This window comes from Ictidomys tridecemlineatus, chromosome 8 (genome assembly GCF_052094955.1).
Source record: "Ictidomys tridecemlineatus isolate mIctTri1 chromosome 8, mIctTri1.hap1, whole genome shotgun sequence".
In the NCBI taxonomy this organism is placed as follows: Eukaryota; Metazoa; Chordata; class Mammalia; order Rodentia; family Sciuridae; genus Ictidomys; species Ictidomys tridecemlineatus.
In genome coordinates this window covers 21,202,576-21,223,460 of record NC_135484.1, presented here as the reverse complement: position 1 = coordinate 21,223,460, position 20,885 = coordinate 21,202,576, and the positions used below count along the sequence as shown (strand labels likewise).

At 39.1% G+C, this 20,885-nt stretch overlaps 1 protein-coding gene and 1 long non-coding RNA gene across 9 annotated transcripts in view; both read left to right on the top strand.

Annotated features, from left to right (window-relative positions):
• Utrn (utrophin) overlaps positions 1-20,885 on the top strand; it is a 508,932-nt gene that overhangs the window by 64,365 nt on the left and 423,682 nt on the right. The window contains exon 1 of one of the 8 annotated variants that reach the window (XM_078018963.1): positions 2,952-2,982. The exons of the other annotated variants lie outside the window; for them this stretch is intronic. Within the exon in view, the coding sequence (XP_077875089.1) occupies positions 2,967-2,982 (16 nt within the window). The 5' untranslated portion in view covers positions 2,952-2,966. Of the gene's footprint in view, positions 1-2,951; positions 2,983-20,885 lie in introns of those variants that run through there. 8 annotated transcript variants of the gene reach the window in all.
• Positions 9,018-12,674, top strand: LOC144366010 (uncharacterized). Its single transcript, XR_013424805.1, has 3 exons — positions 9,018-10,023; positions 10,342-10,828; positions 12,163-12,674. It is a non-coding gene; the product is annotated as an uncharacterized LOC144366010 (long non-coding RNA).

The window sequence follows — 20,885 nt, the reverse complement described above, 5'->3', positions numbered from 1 at the left end:
AGGCTTTATTTTGTGACTGTTTTCTTATTTCACACTTGGGTATCAGTTTCCAGATTTAGAACAGTAAATTAGAAAGGTAGTGGGTGTGAGTGCTGCTAAAATTGACATCCTGACAATAATGTGCCCACTATCAGGCTGATTGTAGGAAATAAAAAAAAAATAAAGAGCAAAGCCAAGCAACCCAAGTCAACAGGGCACTCCAGTTTGCTACTCAAGTAGGCTAAAATTGGAAAAATAATTAGCATGTGAAAAAGCTCTTCTACTGAAATGGCTGTGCAAGCTACAGAGGCAAATTGGTTTTTTTGGGATATAGCATCCAACTAAGCATTAGAATCCTGTTCGTGTTTCTGGATTTAGGCTCATCTGCACTGCTGGTTTCCAGTGCCTGGGTTGATGCTTTGGGGCCATTTCAGTGACTTTGAGAAGCATTGTTGATGTACTTGGAATTGGACAGTTGGAAGCAGGGTGTGACCTCATGGTTTGTTCCGATATCAGGTCATCAATAATTCCCTCCTGTGGTCAGTCTAGTACACCTTGTCAAAGAATTCCTTCCTAACCACCAAGTATAGGTTTCCCTTTTCTCTGATCTTACAGCTTCTCTACTTGTATCAAATTCATTAATTCCTAGTTGTGTTCACCCGTCACAGCATCTATGCAGATGTTATCTGTATTTTTGAAAATCTAATCTATCTCTGCAAAGTGAGTCCTGGAGACTTACAGTTTAATGATCTTCTCCAGGTGGTCAGTATGTATGTTTGAGAACTTTTGCTTTGCAGCTTGAAGACAGGCCTGTTCTTGTTTGTCTTTGAGTCTTTGGAGATACCACTGCTCTTGGTATGTTTTGGTGACTCGGAATGTTTTAGGTGGGTGAATGAGATGGAATTCCAGTCAGAAATGAGGGGAAGCAGCTGTGCCTGTGGAGGCCAGTGTGCCATCAACATCAGTTGAATGATTCTAGGCCATTTATCTTTATTGTTTTGAAAGATAATAGTATGTAAAACTGAAAATTTAATATGAACATAACCAGAATTAGTTCTTGTGTTTTTCCTTAAGAAAATACACTGTACCTTTATAATTTGTATTTATGTCTTTTTTGAAATCAACACTTATTTTAGAATAGTTTTACAATTTGCATAAAATTTGCAAAGATGGTACAGAGAGTTCTGGTTTATCCTGTGGGTTGAGGGCCCCCGTGTTAATATCTCACATTGCTGTTATGTCACAGTAAATGAACCAATATTGATACATTGTTATTCATAAAGTCATTGTTATGAATAATAATTTAAATGCCTCATCAAGAGTTATTGTTGAAATTTTGTAAATTTATAGATGAAATAATATGTATGGTATATATCATATTTTGAGTTTTGAATTTTTTGTGTGTGCAAGTTCAGACTCAAAACTGTCAAATTCTCATATGTAGTCATAGTTGCAAATAGGTCCACAAAGCAAATAGGCCAATACTTGTGATAATTAGATTATCAAAGAGATATTTCCAAAGTTGTTTGCCTTCCAGAATGTGGAAAAGGGGAAGGTTATTTCAAAGGCTAACATTTGGCTAATCTATTTCAAGTATTAATGGAAATAATTGTATAGGCTTCTATAGGCATGTTATTTGTTTTAATTATTTATTGTCTTTTCAAGCAGAGGGTACTATTCAAAATATTTAACAGGTGTAGTAGAGGCCTCAAACTGAAGACCTCATAATCAGAAGGTCCTAATAATATGACCCTAGAAAGTTCTACTGGTTAAGAACCCCTGATATAAAGCAGTTAAAACAGCCCATCACTGTGTTAATAAGTGCTATCTAAATATTTCTATTATTGTTGCTCTCATCTTTCACTTCAGTTGTTTATTTCTAATAAGTTTAAAACAAACAGAGAGATAACAACAGGATTTCTTTATATAGTTAAATCATCACGTGTATTAAAAATTGTACATTTTTGGTGCTTCAGGTACATTTTGATGATTTTCTCCATTTGCTAGACACACATACTGTGTGGACAGAAGAAATGTGAGTTGTATTCACAGGTTGGTTTTTTGCCTCCTGTCCTGTCAAGGTTCCCCTCTGACATTGTAGCCTATTGGAACCAGAGACTGTTGGACACAGAGATGTGGAATTTGGAGTCCAGTTGTTTTTCCAGACTCCCTCACAAACACCCACAGCTTGGTTTCAGCTGATTGCAGCTAAGCAAGGGCAGGAGACTATACTTGCCTTATGCCAAATCCCCCTCACTTCCCCATGATGATATGTTATCAGTGCTCTGATCCCTGTTATTTGTTAAGTTAATCTGTGCTTCAGGGATCTGGGAAGATCAGAGCATTTTGTTTTCTGTGACTTCATTTTGTAATATAGGCTCTGGGTAGGTGAGACTCTACTAGAGACATCGAAGCCCAACAATTTAATATCTTCAAACAGTGTTTTTATATTTAGCTTTCCCATCCCCTTCAGCATTCCGGAAACAGATGCTTAAATTGGTTAAACAGTCCTTCTGCTGTGTATTCTAAGGCCTCCATTTTCCTATTAGCAAGTGTTTTTTTCTTTCTTTCTTTTTTTTTTTTTTTTTTTTTTGTGTGTGTGTTTGTGTGTTTTGAATCCACAAATACGTGAGAACAGAATAGCCAGTGGGACTGGAGGATTAGTTGAAAATCCTGCCCATGTTAGAACTGTTGATCCCAGGACTTCCTGCAGACACTTTGATGGCCTTATCTATTTCTCCTTTGAATTTACTTGGCTGTTTCTTAGCAAACATTTATTTGCCAATGTGATTATGAAAATAATTATTTGCAACAAGATGCATTACGATATTAAGTCATCTTAGACAAATTAGTAAACTTACTTCAGATGCCAGTTTTTACATCTCGTGTTGCAGATGTGATTGGTTCCCTGGTGTTGGGTGAAGAGCAGCATGTGGAGCAGGTCCTTCCCTTTTGATTGGAGCACTTGGACTTCAGAGTCAGTCTGCATGAATTCTGCTTCAGGTACTCCCATTTACTAACACTGAAATACCTGGGCAAGTTGCTCACTTTTCAGTATTAGTAACCTCTGTGGAAAAAGGGGACAGTAAAAGCATCCATTCCATGTAGATATTGTGAGAATTAAATTACATGGTAATCCATGTAGGATGCATTCCATAAATGTTGCTAATTATAGCACCAGTTATAATGCAACCACTGTAATTAATGCTCCTGTTAATTACTACTACTACTATTAATAGAGCCACTAGTATGAATCAAGTTGACTGAATTGAGATTTAATTTGCTGTTTCTCTATAGGTGATACTGTGCCACGAAACAACCAAAAGATAGAAAGAGGTAGATATAAAATCCAAATTAATTAGCCTTACCCTGAATAGTGTTGTCACTTCAAAATTTAAATCAATAACATTACAACATTTTGTGCTGTCCCATGGAAATTCTTATTTTTAAAACTGTGTTGTCAGAGGCTGGGGATATGGCTCAGCGGTAGAGTGCTTGCCTTGCACCTGTGAGGCACTAGGTTCCATCCTCAGCACCACATAAAAATAAATAAATAAAATAAAGGTATTAAAAAATATTCTCTTTAAAAACAAAACAAAACAAAACTGTGTTGGTAAAGAAATTTCAATCTTTAAAAAAAGCTTCCCAGGGGCTGGGGATGTGGCTCAAGCGGTAGCGCGCTCGCCTGGCATGCGTGCGGCCCGGGTTCGATCCTCAGCACCACATGCCAACAAAGATGTTGTGTCCGCCGAGAACTAAAAAATAAATATTAAAAAAAAATTCTCTCTCTCTCTCTCTCTATCCTCCCTCTATCTTAAAAAAAAAAAAGCTTCCCATATTTTTTTCTCCATTGTTGAGAGTTTTTTCTTTTAAAAATCATAGTTATATCAAAGAATACTAATGTAATAAAACAAAAAAGAAAAAACAAAAACAAAGTACATGTATAATGGCATAAGTTGGTGTGAACGTACTTTATATATACATACGAAAAATTGTGCTCTATATGTGTATAGATATAAAGCAGTTAAAACAGCCCATCTGTTTTGATTGATACAAAAGTGGTAACTTTTGTCATGTATTTAAAATAAATAAATAAATAGATAGATAAAAGAATAAATAAAGTAAAAAATATTTTGCTACCATCTTAGCAGAATAGTAATTTTTATTTCTTATTATCTCATTTAGTCTCTGTATCCACACTTAAAAATAATTGTAATTGTGTAATATTTGTAATGTTTTTCTTTGTTGCTTTAGTTTTACATGATTTCATGAACATTTTCCAAATTTCTATCAGGTAGTTATGTCATAATTTCTTTTTGGTGTTCAGGTTATTTCTAGTTTTTCAACATTGCAGATTATAGTGCATTGGCAAATGAATAGTAGGGGTTGTGGCTCAGAGGTAGAGCGCTTGCCTAGCATGCATGAGGTACTAGGTTCGATCCCCAGCACCACGTAAAAATAAAATAAAGATATGATGTCCATCCACAACAAAAATAATTTTAAAAAAGTTATCCACGGAGTATTTTATCCATAAAAAATGCAATAAAATTGTTGTGAGCATCATATAAGTGGGCAGATATAACCCCAGTACCTTGGGGACAATGACGACTGCTACTGTTACTGCTCCTATTCTCAGCCAGGACACTATTGTCACTTTGGGCCAGATAATTCTTTGTTGTGGCGTATGGTGGATGGCTAACATCACCTCTGGTCTCCATCCACCAGTGGTGACAAGTAAAGACCTCTCTCTGCCAGGTGTCCCCTGGGGGCACAGTGGCTTCCAGTTGAGAGCCTGACACAGCAGTTAGAATAGACTCCAGCAGTCTGGCATAGCTATTTAAGTGCTAGATAAATATTTCCTATCATTATTGTCATCATTACTGTCCTTCATTTCAGTTGTTTCTGATAAATTTCTAGAAATATCATTTCTAGGGTAAGTTTAATTTTTGCAGTTATTGACAGACATTACTAGTGTTCTACAGGGGACTGAGTTAAGTGCAATAAACTTTATAGCATTATTTTATATAAATTCCAATATCTCTGCCATCCAGCTAGCATACAATTGTTAATACTACATATTGTTTAGTGTTCAATTTCTGGAATTACTGGTCAAGAGGAGCTCATTTCCTGTATTCTTTAGTTGTATTGCCACATTTTAAGATTCTCATAACGGCCGTTGTCTACTCACCTTTTTATGTGAGTCTCTGCTGTTCCGTCTTTGCCCTCAATAACCAAGTCGTATTCAGTTTCTTTGCTTGACCTTTTAATAGCTCTATGTAGAACATCGATTGGGGTCTTTTCACATGGCTGTGCCTTTCCATCACAGTACTTTGCTGCTTTGTATTAAGACAATAATTGATGGTTTTCCATAATATGAGACCACTCAGCATATAAATATAAGGTGACATCCTCTTTTTTGAAAGGTAATTTTGTGGAAAAGAACTTTGTACTCTGTGATGTGTATCCTTAAAGAAACATGGTACCTCTGACTTAAGTACCCTTCAGGAAATAATTCTGATCCTAGCTACAGCAGGGACTCTCTTGGCCCCACTCATACCCTCTTCTCTGGCATTTCCAGGTACTAGGATTTACAGCTGTGGGCACCAACATTCCTTTGCCTGTAGGCATGCTCTGGCTGGACAAGCTCACACACACCCAGGGCTGGCAGGAAGTGCCAGTCCCTTACCCCCAACTGCCCCACCCCCACCCCAGTGAGTGACTGCTGAGGTACAAATTCTCTAGTTCTCTGCTGTCTCAGTTGATCCAACTTTGAGATGAGCATTTTACATGGGTTGTCCAAGTTCCCGGGTGAATTGCAGTGGTAACTTGATTGATAATGACCGTTTCACTGGCCAACGTTACTTCCCTGTCTCATTTCTTTACTCCCTGCTAGTGTTTACTAGGACCACCTCCAAAATAAACTATTAAGACTTGAATGTTCATCTCCGGGTCTGCTTCTCACAGGGAAACAAAGTATGTTAGGCAATTTTCCTTTGACCTTGACTCTTGAAACAAGAGAAGAGATCAGATCTGGAGAAAAGAAATCCTTTGAAGACCTGTCTAGCCTACAGAATGCTTTAGAGCCATGGCAGAGTGGCATTTGGTGTACCTTGGAGACGTGACCTTCAGCCCACATCTTCACACTGTGGACTGACTTCGGGTTATGGTTTAGATGTGGTGTCCCCCAAAGCTCACATGTGAGATAATGTAGGCAGGTTTGCAGGAAAAATAATTGGCTATATCCTTAACCTAATCAATGAATTAATAATCTCTGATGGAATTAACTGAGTGGTAACTAGAGGCAAGGGGGTGTGTCTGGAGGAGGTGGTTCACTGGGGGCGTGGCTATGGGGCATATATTTTGTATCTGGGGAGTGGAATCTCTCTCTCTTCCTGATCATCAAGCAAGCTGCTTCCCTCTGCCACAGTCTTCCTCTGTGATGTTCTACCTCACTTTGAGCCCTGAGGAATAGAGCCTGCTGTCTGTGGATTGAGACCTCTGAAACCGTGAGCCCCCAAATAACCTTTCCCTCTCTACAGTTGCTCTGGTTGGGTATTTTAGTCACAGCAGCGAAAAAACTGACTAAAACACTTAGGGAATTGCAAGATTTCTGAAAGATTAGTTCTTCATTTGTGTCTTTCCGCATATAAAGACCGACTAGTATTAGGAAAGGGATAGGAAAAACAAACAAAACAAAAACTTTTATCTCTTGCCGTCCTAATTTTGTCCTTCATTTGAGCTGATTATTATTAATGCCTTAGGAAATATCTTCAGCTTGGCAGACAGAGCAATATGAGTTTTAATTGTGGACTTGGTCCAGAGGCCTGTGTTTGAGTTAAAACCATCCAGGAGTTGTGGGCAGAACAGATGGTCCTATTTCTGGATGCTAAGCGGGGCTTTGTAGGGCTGGAAGGAAAGAAGTGCCTGTTAATTACAGGCACAGGTCGATTCCTGGGATTATATTCATTATGCTGCCACTTCCTCACACAATTGAGAGAATAAAATCAAGGGCCAAATGAACCATCATCATAACAACAATAAATAAAGAACAGAGTTGTAAACATTTGCTTTGTTAATTGAAAAAAATACAGTTGTTGAGATTGATTTCTAAAAAGTTAATTTCAGCTAGAATATAATAACTGGTTTTCTTTAAATGGGTGAGGTGGGGTTACTGAGGTCCTGGTGTGGGCATCCCATGCCAGGTAATGGGTCCTGCAGGGGCACCCAGCTCCCTGCCTCTCCTCCTTCCTTCCCTTCTGCCCAGGGCCCAGCTGCTGTCCCCCAGTGCGCTCTCTGACTGCACAGCTCCAGGAACATTTGTCATAGAGTCACATAACTGTTCTGTTTCCTCTCCAGCAAATTGTTGAATGTAGTTTGCAAAAAGACGAGGTCATTGCATAGTCTTTGATGACCTTCGCTGTAACTGAATGGAAACCGGAGTGAATGTTGGCCGGGAGAGGTTTCACATTTTCCGTGTGAAAGTTCTTCCATTTGTTGTATGTGATTAATAACTGGATAGGATATAAAGCCAAATGATTTCATTGTTGAACACAGACTCGAAGGTCATGAGAAACTGCCTGTTCCAATTAAACTTTGCCAAGATGAGGTAGAAAGGTTGGCATTGACACCTGAATAGTTTTTAGAAACAAGGCAGAGGATGTAGGAAAAAAAAAATGACAAGTGCCATTCTCTATGTGATCTGAAAAGCTGATTTCAACTTGATGCAGTGATATGTTGGGTCCTTACAACCAATGACCTTTGAAACTGAGATTGCACTGTGGTTACCACTCAGGTGTGTTGAGGACCTACTGTGTGCCAGCTTGCTCAGGTTGAGTTTGTTGTGGTAAGAAATGTGGTAGAGAATTAATTGTAGGTATACCCATTTCATTTTTCTTAAGTTTTACGTTGTATTGGTTTGCTATTTGAAACATAATTTTGAACCAGCTTTCTTTGTACTAAGCACTTTGAGTTTCATTATGTTTTCAAAAGAATCTAATAATCATGTGTAATATATGATGGACACACTATGATCCTTTGATTAAAAATACAGACACCAAGGCACCTGAAACTAATATCATATAGGACCGTATGTTTGCTCATCTTCTTTTCTGTGCATTTTCTAGGCTTTTGATTAAGAAATTAGGAAAAGATTGACTTCTAGTCTGTCCATGTCCATGAAGGAACTAACCGCCTCAGCTTTTACTTAACTAATTCTCTGCATATGTCCATGTATATAGTGAATTGCCACAAATGCTGGCTGCCATCAGTTTTAAATTATAATAGTAGCTTAATTTTGAAATTGAAACTTTGGAAGCCTGGTTTTCCCAGAGATGGTGGAGTGTGAGATGCTCAAGGATGAGTTGGCCTGGTTGGATCGTCTTTGCAATATTGTGACTCGCTTGCTTTCAGGCTGGGTCTGGACTCTTCTCTCTCAGGGGCAGCTTCTAGTCCTGGTTCAGCTGGTAGGAATTTGATTCTGAGATAGCGACAACTGCAGATGGGCGGGCATACAAACTCTTCCCTCTGCTCTTCCCATTAGACTCTTTCCCTGCTGAAAACCAACAAAGCAAAAAACACTCCTAAAACATTTAACTTTCACTGGAGTTGAATTCTTTCTTTTTTTAAATTGATTTTTTAATATATGACAGCGGAATGCATTACAATTCATATTTCACATATAGAGCACACATTTTCATACCTTTGGTTGTATACAAAGTATATTCAAACCAATTTGTGTCTTCATACATACACTTTGGATAATGATGTCCATCACATTCCACCATCATTTCTAACCACCTGCCCAATCCCTTCCTCTCCCACCCCTCTGCCCTATCTAGAGTTTGTCTATTCCTCCCATGCTCCCCCTCCCTATCCCACTATGAATCAGACTCCTTATATCAGAGAAAACATTTGACATTTGTTTTTTTGGGATTCACTTAGCATTATCTTCTCCAACTGGAGTCGAATTATTTCTGTTGAAGAAGTTGTTTTATTATATAGCCAACTCCTGATTTCTTCTGAAATATCAGGAGTTTTTTTTCCTTTCATCTAAGGCTATGTCAGGCTATTTCTTTAGTGATTAAATAAATATTTATTTATATTAATGGTACCTATGAAACTATATGAGAGAGATCAGAGAATAAGATAATTCTTTCCTTCTAAGAATTAAGAATCTCACTAGGAAAGTAGATCATATAAGCGTGGATATATAGATTGTTTTGTTATAATAGGAATTAAATTTAAAATGTGGGAATGGGCTGGGTACAGGGCTAGAGGAGAGGCTCTGTCTCAAGACTTCATCAAAGAGAAGATCATTTGCTGTATGGAATCTGATAGGCTCACAGGGGCTGAAGGAAGATGGTCCAGGTACAGGATCAGAATTAATAGGGTCAGCTATAGAAAAGTGTGCTATATACCATAATAGGCACTATGCATGTACTTATTCAAGTTCCATATGGATATGTATGATTTTTTAAAAAATTATTAGTTATTGATGGACCTTTATTTATTTATTTGTTTATATGTTGTGCTAAGAATCGAACCCAGTGCCTCACACATGCTTGACAAGTGCTCTCTCTACCACTGAGCCACAGCCCCTGGATATGCATGATTTTAAAGGCCATGAGCTTTGTTTGGAGGTTTTGAGTGTGAGGAATTTCATGATCAGAAGGTTTTTCTATCCAAGGTGATTAGGATATACACCATGCGATACATAGTATAGGGGGTTATTGTAGTACCTCGAAGGAAAGTACCTGGACTCTGAGATTGGTAACTTGGGAATATCTTGGCTCTGGTGAGCAATTAAATTGAATTATGCCAAAGCTCACTGCATGGATTTTAATACTTAAGATTCTTCTGCCAAAAGCTGAGCTCACTCCTCTCTTGAGTTTAGCTGTGGTGGAAGGAACTTGTGTGAGGATGATTCTTCTCCTTCATTGGAGTGACATGCTCATTTTCTAGACTGGAAACTCAGCCGATCACCTGCAGGAATTGCTTCTGACTGTGACCTGCTTCCCCACTGTTTCTTATGCTTCCTTGTGAAAGGTAAAAGGAGCCACTGGGGTCAATTTTCCTTGATTTGGTGTCAGTGTGTGTGAGATTGCCCTTGTGTAGATTTTGTATGTTGGTGCTGTCTGTACATCACCCTGGCTGGGGCTAGCAGCTCGGATACCCACAAGCTGTGCCTTGGGCTACTTTGTGCTTCTACTTGTGATTTTATACTTCCCAGTTCGTGATTCACAGGCAGGGATTGAATGACCAAGATGTGCTGCAGATGAGGGGATGTGTTGGTTTTCTCTTGCGGCTGTATGAAATTGGCATGAGTTTGCTGGCTTTGAACAATACAGATTTCTTATCTTTCAGCTCTGGACGTCAGGAGGCTGATACAGGTCTCGTTGGCTAAGCTCAGGATGTTGGCAGGGCTGCATGCGTTCCTTTTAGAGGCTCTAGAGGTGAATCTGTTTCTTTGTCCTTTCCAGCTCCGACAGGCTGACCATGTTCACAGCCCCCTTCCAGCTCAAAATCAGCAATGGTGGGTGGAGCCCCTCACTCTCCTCGCTCTGATACTTTCCCCTTCCTTACATATAAGGACCCCTGGGATTACATTGGGCTCATCAGGATGATCCAGGACAGTCTCCCTTTCCTAAAGCCACTTGATTGGCAACCTGAGTTCTCTCTGCATTTTCAGTTACTCCTTGCCATGTAACCAAATGTGTTCACAGGATCTGGGCGTTAGGACACGGGTACCTTTTGCTGGGTTTGGGGAGGGGAATGCGTTATTTGGCCTACCACAAAAGATATGGTTTTCATTTCTTTTAGACATGGACATCTGCATGCAAAATATGGAATGGTGAGGAGTTTTTCCTGTTTATCCTGCTTGTCTGAAATAAATTTCATCCCTTTCCTTTGGCAGCGGACTCATACTTAATGTAAAAAAAAAAGTCCTGCTAGACAAAGATGTTCTTGTTTTGGTGTGGGATAGATGGGATGGATATGCCTGTCTGATGATGAGGAAAAAGTAAAGGAAGGACCTAAATAATTTCAGCTTTAGGGGCTGCATGGGGTTCTGTAATGGATCATGAAGAGTAGATTGGTAATTCTGCTCTGATGAAACCACTCCTGATCATGCACTCTTTACACTTTACTCTGAAGCCAAATGCTTCAGTTAATGTGATCTAATGGTTTTCTCTCAGTGTCATTTGGCAGGATGTTATTAAAGAGAAACATCCAACATAGTGTTCAAGCTTACTTGGGAAGAAAACAAGTGAATAGCCAAACTGAAAGTGGAATTTAAATGACTTCTATTTTAGGAAAAGTGAAGAAGTTGAGAGGTTAGTTAACAAGGCGCTTTTTTTTTTTTTTTATATCTAGATTCAGTTGTAATTTGATCGGTGAAAGAAATTTATTTTCAGTAATTTTGGATAGTATTATGGCAGCCATTAGAGATTTTATGTGCATCACATTCTAATCTGACATGAGAACCTAGACGGTGTAATTATCATGTGAGTATGAAGGCTGAAGTGCTAAAGTGGCACAGTTTATGTTAATTTACTTGCAAACAGCTAGCATATACCCGTGGGAGATGCCACTTCCAAGAAATTTTTACCTACATTATAAAGAAGTGGCCGGATGTGAGGCTAGGATTTGTCAAAAAAATATTCTAAGACAACAAAGTCACTTGGACACATCATTTCTTCCTTATTAATTTATAAATAGAAGTTGCGTTTTATAGATAACATCTTTTTCTGTGCCCGTCAGTCATTGAATGGGCAATGCAATTGTTATGGGATAATGTTTAACTGATTTAGAATAGAACATTATGGATTTTGGAACATTTAGAATAATTTTCAGAAAATCTGCATTTCTGAAGCACATAGGTGGCCTGTAGAAGGAAGGTAAGGTTCTGTCGTAGACCAGCCGATGTCGTGTCAGTGTGATGACCCACCAGCTTGGTCCCTAAATCATTGATTTTTTCCTGTGGATTAATCCCACCAGCTTCTATTTTTCAAGGAGAAAATTATCTTCAAGAAGACAGTTATTTGTTGGGTGAGAGCCAAGAGAACAATTCTAGGAATGTTAAAGGCCCCATGTGAGGATGATTGTGTTTATTACTGATAATCTTCAGCGACTGAGGAATTGAGGGCATGTGAGCTCCTCACCACTTACTCTTCTCATTCCATGCAGGCCCATGCTGCAGGCTGATGGGAATTATCACATGGACATTTAAGAAAGCCTGGTGCCGAACATTCCTTCCTTCGGTGTTTTCAAAATTCTCTAGTATGTAGAAGAAACCTTTGAGAACGACAAATAAGAATGATGTTATCTAAAGGAACAAGGGCCTGGCACATAGCAGATGCTCAATAAAATTTTTTTTCAAGAAAAAGGAATAAATCAAATAACTTATTTGTTTATGTGGTTCAAGTTAGTTTTTATAGGATGGGTTTTCTCTTTTCTTTTTTGCTTTAGGAAAGGAGTTTGTGTTGTATCTCAAGGAAAGAGAAATATACCTTGAACATTAAAGACTATAAACCATAAGCTTAACAAATAATAAAGTTGTTTTATTGTCAGCCTCAGAATTACAGAGAAGGTCCTAAGAGAGACACAGTGACTTCTCCTGTGGTTTAGAGAAGATGTCTCTTTGCCATGTTGGCTGCAGGGATTTTGTTTTGCTTGTTTGTTTTATACTTTAACTTCTGTTTGACCTTTTATAAAATGAGACTCTATAGTGTTCCTTTAAGATAGTGTTAAAGTCTTCTTTTCTTTCCTTCCTTCCTTCCTTCCTTCCTTCCTTCCTTCCTTCCTTCCTTCCTTCCTTCCTTTCTTTCTTTCTTTCTCTCTTTCTTTCTTTTTGTGGTGGGGGGATTGGAGAACAATATAAAAATTGATGGAAGTTGCAGTGGCACATGCCTGTAATCCCAGCAACTCAGGAAGCTGAGGCGGGAGGATCGCAAGTTCAAAGCCAGCCTCAACAGATGAGCAAGGCATTTAGCAACTCTGCAAGGCCCTGTCTCTAATTAAAATGTTAAAAAGGTCCTGACTCAGTAGTTAAGTACCTCAGGTTCAATCCATGATACCAAAAATAAATAAACAAATAAATAAACAAATAAGTAAATAATATAATATAATATAATTAATTAATTAATTAATGAAAGTAATGGAATTTCTGCCTCCAACTCAAATCCACATTTGTGGAGTCACTAAAACTTACCAAGGGCTGGGGATATATAGCTCATTTGGTAGAGTGCTTGCCTCACATGCACAACACCCTGGGTTCACTCTCCAGCACTACACACGTACATAAAAAAAAAAAAAAAACAACCCAAACAAAAACAACAAAACTTACCAAATATGTGTGTTTGCTAATTTTATTCATATTTACTCATTTACTTCCATGGCTTTTAAAGTCTATAGGATTAGCTGATAAAATGCTACCTTCCTCCCATCCCCTTTTTATATTAAGTATTATCTGTATATGTTTTTATCTTCCAAAGGAACTGTGGAGATCCCCATCATTGGGTGATTTTCTTGTTTGTTTATATTGTTTGCTAGAGTTTGTACTCAGGGCCTGGCATATGCAAGATAAGTGCTCTATCACTGAGCTACACTCCCAGCTCCCCCCTCCCCACCCCTGCCTTTTTTGGTACCAGGGATTGAACTCAGGGGCACTCAACCACTGAGCCACATCCCCAGCCCTATTTTATTTTATTTAGAGACAGGGTCTCACTGAGTTGCTTAGTGTCTCACCATTGCTGAGGCTGGTTTTGAACTCCTGATCCTCCTGTCTCAGCCTCCTCAGCCACTGGGATTAGAGGCTTGCGACTCCCAGCCCTTTTTAACCTTTTATGTTGAGAATGGGTCTTGCTAAATTGCCCAGGCTGGCCTTACACTTGTGATCCTTCTGCCTTAGCCTCCTGATTAGCTGGGATTACAGGCGGGTGCCATTGTGCCTAGATATATATTGCCCACTTTGGATTATAAATATAGATCATATTATTTATGCTGTTTAACAAATTTGTTTTTCTGAGGTGGATCTCTCTCTCTCTCTCTCTCTCTCTCTCTCTCTCTCTCTCTCTGTATGTGTGTATTGGCCTTAGCTAAACACATCATATACCTTTTCTGCCAATACTGATAGATCTAGCATTTTCTTTTAAAAAACTTTATTTTAAAAAAATGTTATTTTTTTTTTTTAGTTAACACATAATTATCATATGCTTTATGGGGTACAGTGTGGTATTTCAAGCATTATGTGTATACTTAGCATATTCCTTTTACCACTCTCTACTTTAGCATGAGCAGAATTCTACATGCATCCTAAATCATTTGTAGATTAGCTTTTATGCTTCAGATAGCCGGAAACAGAAATAAGAAGAGAAGAAAGAGCAACTGATCAGAGGGATATCTCAGTTGCAAAAACTCGGCTTTGTTCCTCATCTCAGAGAGTGGCTGTGTTTGGGTGGGATGGGGGGAGGCATACATCTTGAAAGGAGGGGGCTGTTGACTAAGAAGTAGGCCTCCACCTACCAGAACACCCACTGTGACTATTTACAATGTTTGAATCTCAGCAAAAATACCACTTGTATTCTGAATTCCTTTGTTTCAACTACATAACTCAATAAGAAAGAAAGTTTCCTACAATAGAAAAGAATAGACACTGTTCAGAGGCCAAGTTTTGCCTTTTAAGACTGAATGTGCTGTATTTTAATCTTGCTTCTCAAGTTCAAAAGACTGTTATAAACAAGAGGAGGGCCCTCTGGTATTTCTCTGCAAGCTTCAGTCATTCTGTTTCTATTTAATATATTTATTTTTAATCCTGTTTATTTAAGGCCAGTTGCTACTGCATCTAAGGAGTTCTGTTTCTCACAGGTTAGTGGCCCTCGGATGACGAGGAGCATCATTTCTAGGACCCCCAGGATACCAAAATTCATAGATGCACAAGCCCCTCAAGTAAATGATGTAATATTGGCATATGACTTCTTAGATCTGCTTGTATACTTTTTAAAGTCACTGCTAGATTCCTTGTAATACATAATACAATGTAAATAGTCACACTGTATTTTGTAGGGAATAATGATAAGGAAAAAGTGTACCCATTCGGTACAGATGCAAGATTTTCATTCACATAGTTTTTGATCTGTCCTTGGTTGAATCCATGGTTGTGTAACCCACAGACATGGAGGGCTGGCTTGTACCCTCTCCCAATGCAACGGCGTGGGCTGCCTGGATTGGGCTGTGTCTAATTCTTTCTTTCTTTCTTTCTTTCTTTCTTTCTTTCTTTCTTTCTTTCTTTCTTTCTTTTTTTGAGAGAGAGAGAGAGAGAGAGAGAGAGAGAGAGAGAGAATTTTAATATTTATTTTTTAGTTTTCGGCAGACACAACATCTTTGTTTGTATGTGGTGGAACCCAGGGTTGATCCGGGGCGGCACGCATGCCAGGCGAGCGCGCTACCGCTTGAGCCACATCCCCAGCCCCTGTGTCTAATTCTTTTCAACTGTTTATTGATTCTACGTACTCATCTGAAAAAACCTCCTGGTTGTCATGAGGATTTAAATAAAATAATGCAAGTGAGAAAATAACTTGGAGAAAAATATGTGCAGCTCCTATAAGTGTCTGGAGTCTAGAATATATAAAGAATTCTTACAACTCAACAATCAAAAGACAGCTGGGGTTGTGGCTCAGAGGTGGAGTGCACTGGGTTTTATCCTCAGCACCACATAAAATAAATAAAAGTATTGCATTTATCTGCAACTTAAAAAAAGGATTAAAAAAAAAAGATAGCTCAACTGAAAAGTGGGCAAACAGATAGACATTTCTCCAAAGAAGAAACACAAATGGCTAGTAAGGTCATGAAAAGATGATCAGCACCATTACTCATTAGGAAAATACAAATCAAAACCATAGTGAGAGTCCACTTTGTACCTGCTAGGATGGGCATAATCAAAAATATGACAAAAAACAAGTATTGGAAAGGATGTGGAGAAATTAGAACCTTACACTGCTGGTGGAAATGGACAATGGTGTAGCAATTTTGGGAGACAGTATGGCAGTCCCTCAAAGAGCATTATCATGTAACCCAGCCATTCCCCTTCAAGTGAACACTCCAGAGGGGAGAAAACCTGTGTCCACACAAGAAAGCTGTAGAGAGTTGCAGAGCAGAGCATTATTCTCCCAGGCAAAAAGTGGAAACAACTGACATGTCCTTCTCCTGATGAATGTATCCACAAAGTATGGTTTGTTACAAAGTAACATTTTCTGCAGAGCTGAAGCAACCATGGATATCCTCTCTCACTGGTTCCTCTGATCACTCTGGATAGATTTCAGATTACTGTCACTCACAGTAGCAGGCATGCGTTTATTAGAAGGGATGGGAAAAGGGGACTCTCTGAAGGGAGAGAGGGGGTCCTCTCAGAGAGAAGAACAGCAAGCCCTCTTCTGCCCTCCAGTCTTATCTGGGATTCCAGGGAAGTTTCCAGAGAATCCTGCTCATTCTCCTGTTGACTTTTGACTGACAACAGGATCGTGTAAGACTTCCAAGTCCTCAAAACACATGGTCTTACCCCAAGGAGGGGAGATTTTGTTGTTAAACTGGCATGCCAAAGACCCAAGGCAACTCTGGGTCACTTTGGCTGGTGCTGACCAGTTCTAATTGCAACTTGTTCTTACAGGTTTGATGGTTAGGGGCTTTGCTTTTAATTATTCTGTCTTTCTGCATTCTGGAATCTGGTCTGTGTAAAGCTCACGAAAGTCTCCTTCTTTAGGGTAACTTGTGTCCTTTGGACTTGCATTTCTTCTGCAGTCAATGATGGTTTGCTGAGGAAGGTAGCCTATGCTATTGACTTAGGTGAATTGGTTTTTTTTTTTTTTTAAAGAAAATGTGGGATTCAGAACCCTAAGTCCAGTTTATAGAATAACCCCTGAACTTCATATTCCCACCATTCATGTCCATTTGTTACCTATCAGTTTTTCCATACAACTGAATATTATTCAGCGTTAACAAGAAATACAGTACAGGTAAGGCTACAATACAACACATATGCACCTTGAAAACATAATGCTAAGTGAAAGAAACTTGGCACAAAGGGCCACCTATTACCATTTCCATTTTTATAAACTGTTCACACAGGCAGATCCATATAGATAGAAAGTAGATTTGTGGTTTTAGGGCTGGGGGAGGGCAGGAAATAGGGAATGACAGCTAATGGGTGCAGGGTTTCTTTTTAGGGTGATGAAATGTCTGGAATTAGTGATAATTGTTGCACAACTTTGTGAATATACTAAAGCCCATTGTATTGTGTGCTTTATATGGATAGATTTTTTATGGCATGTGACTTATAGCATTGACCAAAAATAAGATAATGCAGGAAAAGCAGTACCATGCCTGAATAGGGCAAGCACTCTGTGTGTGAGCTCATTCTTCTACTGTTGGCATCCTCTTCATTATTATTTTAAAAAGATAATTGCTTGTAATGTGGTTCTGTTCTTTACAGTTATTTCCCTCAAATTACACACTAGCAATTGGGTGCTTGTGAATTTTTTCCGAAGGTCTGCATTTGTGAGCAGGTCCTGGGAGGGAGAGGTTTGAATTATTGTTTGTGTGTGTGTGTGTGTGTGTGTGTGTGTGTGCGTGTGCGTGTGCGTGTGTGTGTGTGTGTGTGTGTGTGTGTTTCTCATTTGCTTACACTGCATCTTCTTTCTATAAGATAAAGTGCTTCTTGGCAGGCCATATGCCCTTTATAGATTTTTCTCTTTTTACTCTCTTTCAGTTGATTTATCTGATTAGACACTTTCAACTTCTATGATGGGAAGAAGGAAAAGAAACCAAGAATAAGATAATTCTAAGAAATTCCTCAGCCTTGATGATGAAATTTCTACTCTTAGTTTTTCCCTCACGATGAAACAACAAGGAGTTTTTCTTTTGGGGACAGTAGCTTCATAGCACAAGAGTCATGGTACTGCTGTATGCTAACAAAGCTCACTGGATGTTCTCTGAAATTTTTTTTTTTTACATAAAATCTGTCAAAGATCAACTTTTGGCCAGGCTTGGTGGCATACCCCTGTAATCCCAGTTACTGGGAACACTGAGGCAAGAGGATTGAGGTCAACCTGGGCAACTTAGCAAGTCCCTACGGGAAAATAAAATGAAAAGGGCTGGGGGTGTATTTCAGTAGTAGAGCATTTGCCTAGCATACTTGAGACCCTGGCATCTATTCCCAGGACCAAAGGGGGAAAAATAACTCTTATCAGTTATATAGAATAATATTGGCTCTATTGTTTGCTAAAAGCATCTTCAACATGGTGACCTTTTTTGAACTACTAATAGATGAGATGTGGGGCATTTCATGGCTTTAAGGATTAAGAGGTATTTATATAAGTGTATAAACTTTAATAAATCATGTTTATAAACCTGTTAGAAATACTTGACTATGGCTAGGGAAATGCACAAATTAACCATCTAAAGCTAATCTGGGTTGGGTTGTAACTTTCATTTCTGAATTTCCTTCCTCAAACTTAAAGGGTGTTCTGATCCCATTATTTATCAATATCAAGATTGTTTCAGTTTCCTGGTAGCTGGGCGTCACAGCGACTTTTTTTGCCAGCCTCTTTGTTTGGCTGTGTGACCTTGTTTGACTTCTCTTTGATGACTATGTATCTCAGTTCCCTGAGGCTTTGCCTGGCTACTGAGGGGGTCCACATGGTCAGTGGAGTCTAGCCTTGCCCCTGCTAGGTGGGCACTTGGCTCTGGCTCGCTGCTAGGAGGGTCCCCTCACAGACCTGGTGTGCTGCTAGCATCCCGTTTCCTAGTGCTAACTCTGTGGTGTCTGTCTGGAACACCTCTCTTCTGCTAGTGCCCCGGCTGGTCTCTGAGCATTGCCACCTTCTTTTTGAATGGCAGTTTTAGGGCATGCTTTCTTTCCCAACACAGGGTGGCAGCCTTTGTATAAATTATAGTAGGTTCAGCCATGTGCCCAGCGGCTTGGGAGGCTAAGGCAGGAGGATTGGAAGTTCAAAGTCAGCCTCACCAAATTAGCAAGGCCCTAAGCCACTCAGTGAGACCCTGTCTCTAAATAAACTACAAAAAAAAGGGCTGGGGATATGGCTCAGTTGTTAAGCATCCCTGAGTTCAATCAATCCCTGGTACCAAAAAAAAAAAAAAAAAAAAAAAATAGTAGGTTCAACACGAGAATTATTACCAAAATCTTATTTGTATATGAATGAATTATATAGGGCTATTGTTTTGATCCTCAATGTCATTGTGTTTTGCATCTTTCCAGAATGATTACTAGGTTGTAAACATTTATATCATTTATGTTCTTTGTACTATTGAGAAAATATAGTTTCAGTGCGGTACTGGTAAATTATACATTAAAAGAAAATAATGTATACAATTTACAAGGGGTGTCTGTGGTTAAGCTCTTTTATTAAGATTTCACTTTAGTAGATTTTTTTCCCTTTACTAAAAGTAAAAATTTCACTTTAGTAGATTTTTTCCCTTTACAAAAAATTGAATTAATCATAGTATTTTAATAATATTATATCCTGAGCTGCAGTTTAGAAAAATATCCTTATTTATCTCAATGCACAGAATGACCAAAGCTATGATTTTTCAAATTCAGTGACTATTATGCATGTTTTTGGTGCCAGGTGATATTTATTTCTCTGTGCATGAGCCCATGCATGTGCCTGTGTGTAGACCCAAGTTGGATCAGGTTCTGCCACTGAATTTCACATACATCTACTGTGTGCAACACTGGTCAAGGTTTGGCACAGTTGCATATTTATGCATAAACCCTGGCCACCCTGGAATTGAGAGCCCTGGTGCTGGGCTAGAGTCAGTGTGTGGATGTGGGTGGGAGGCAGAGGCTTGGGTGGTTTCTGTTTTTTTCCACCCTGAGTGCTGTGCCCTTTCTTTTCTGGCTTGGGGCGGTGTTCTGTGATGGCAGTGCTGCCTTTTTGTGACTCCTTCATAACCCACAGCCTCTGCTCCGGACGTGCTGTCTCTGGTTCAGGTCAGAGTTGTTCTTACTGGAAGTGAGATGGCTTCGTGCTCTGTGCTGGGCTTCACCCTCCCTAGTACTTCTTGGACTCCCAGCCCTGTGTCTGATTTCTTCAACACAGAACGTTGTCCTGCAAAGTCATGGTTGACCCTGCATTTGCAAAACCCCTGAGCCCTGGAAAGGGAAACGATTATTCATCAAAACCCTAAACACGAGAATAAAATGTTCCTATTTAGATCAATCAGGGGTCAATTTAGTTTTCTAATGAGCTTTGGAATTGCTTTTCTTGTCTGCCTTGAGGGACTATTTTTATACCAGCTTTTCTTGCTTTCTTTTTTTTTTCTTTTTTAAATGTTTCTAGAAGTTAGATTTATATCTTTGTCAATAATGAAAGGATCTTTAAACACATAAAAAGGTGAAATGAGAAAGTTAGGGGATCATCTTGATGTTTGTGGCTTTAAAATTTTGTGACAGTCTGAAAAGGGAGGTTGTAACTGATTCATGTTGTTGTGGAGGTGTGTAAGTGAGAGGTCTAGACTGAATACTGTGTGGGGAATATACAACTTGTTTAGACTTCCGTAACACATTAAAAAAGCACATTCAAAAATTTCTTAATTGATGACAGGTATTGAGGTCTGCACACACCATGGCCATCCAAGGCCATCCATGCCCTCAAGGACTCACACAAATCAATATGTAACCAAATTGAGATTAGTAATCGGGTGGAAGAGAAGAAACTAGGATTTTTTTGAGTAAGTGGAAGGAGTCTGGAAGTCTGAAAAAAAGACAGATTAAATCATGGGAATGTTCAAGGAGGTTGAGAATGGGGTAGAGAGTGCTATAGGTGGGCAGAGCAGCATGAGCAGATATCCTGGGGCAGGAAAGGGCTGGGTTCCTCTGAGTAACACAAAGGCCC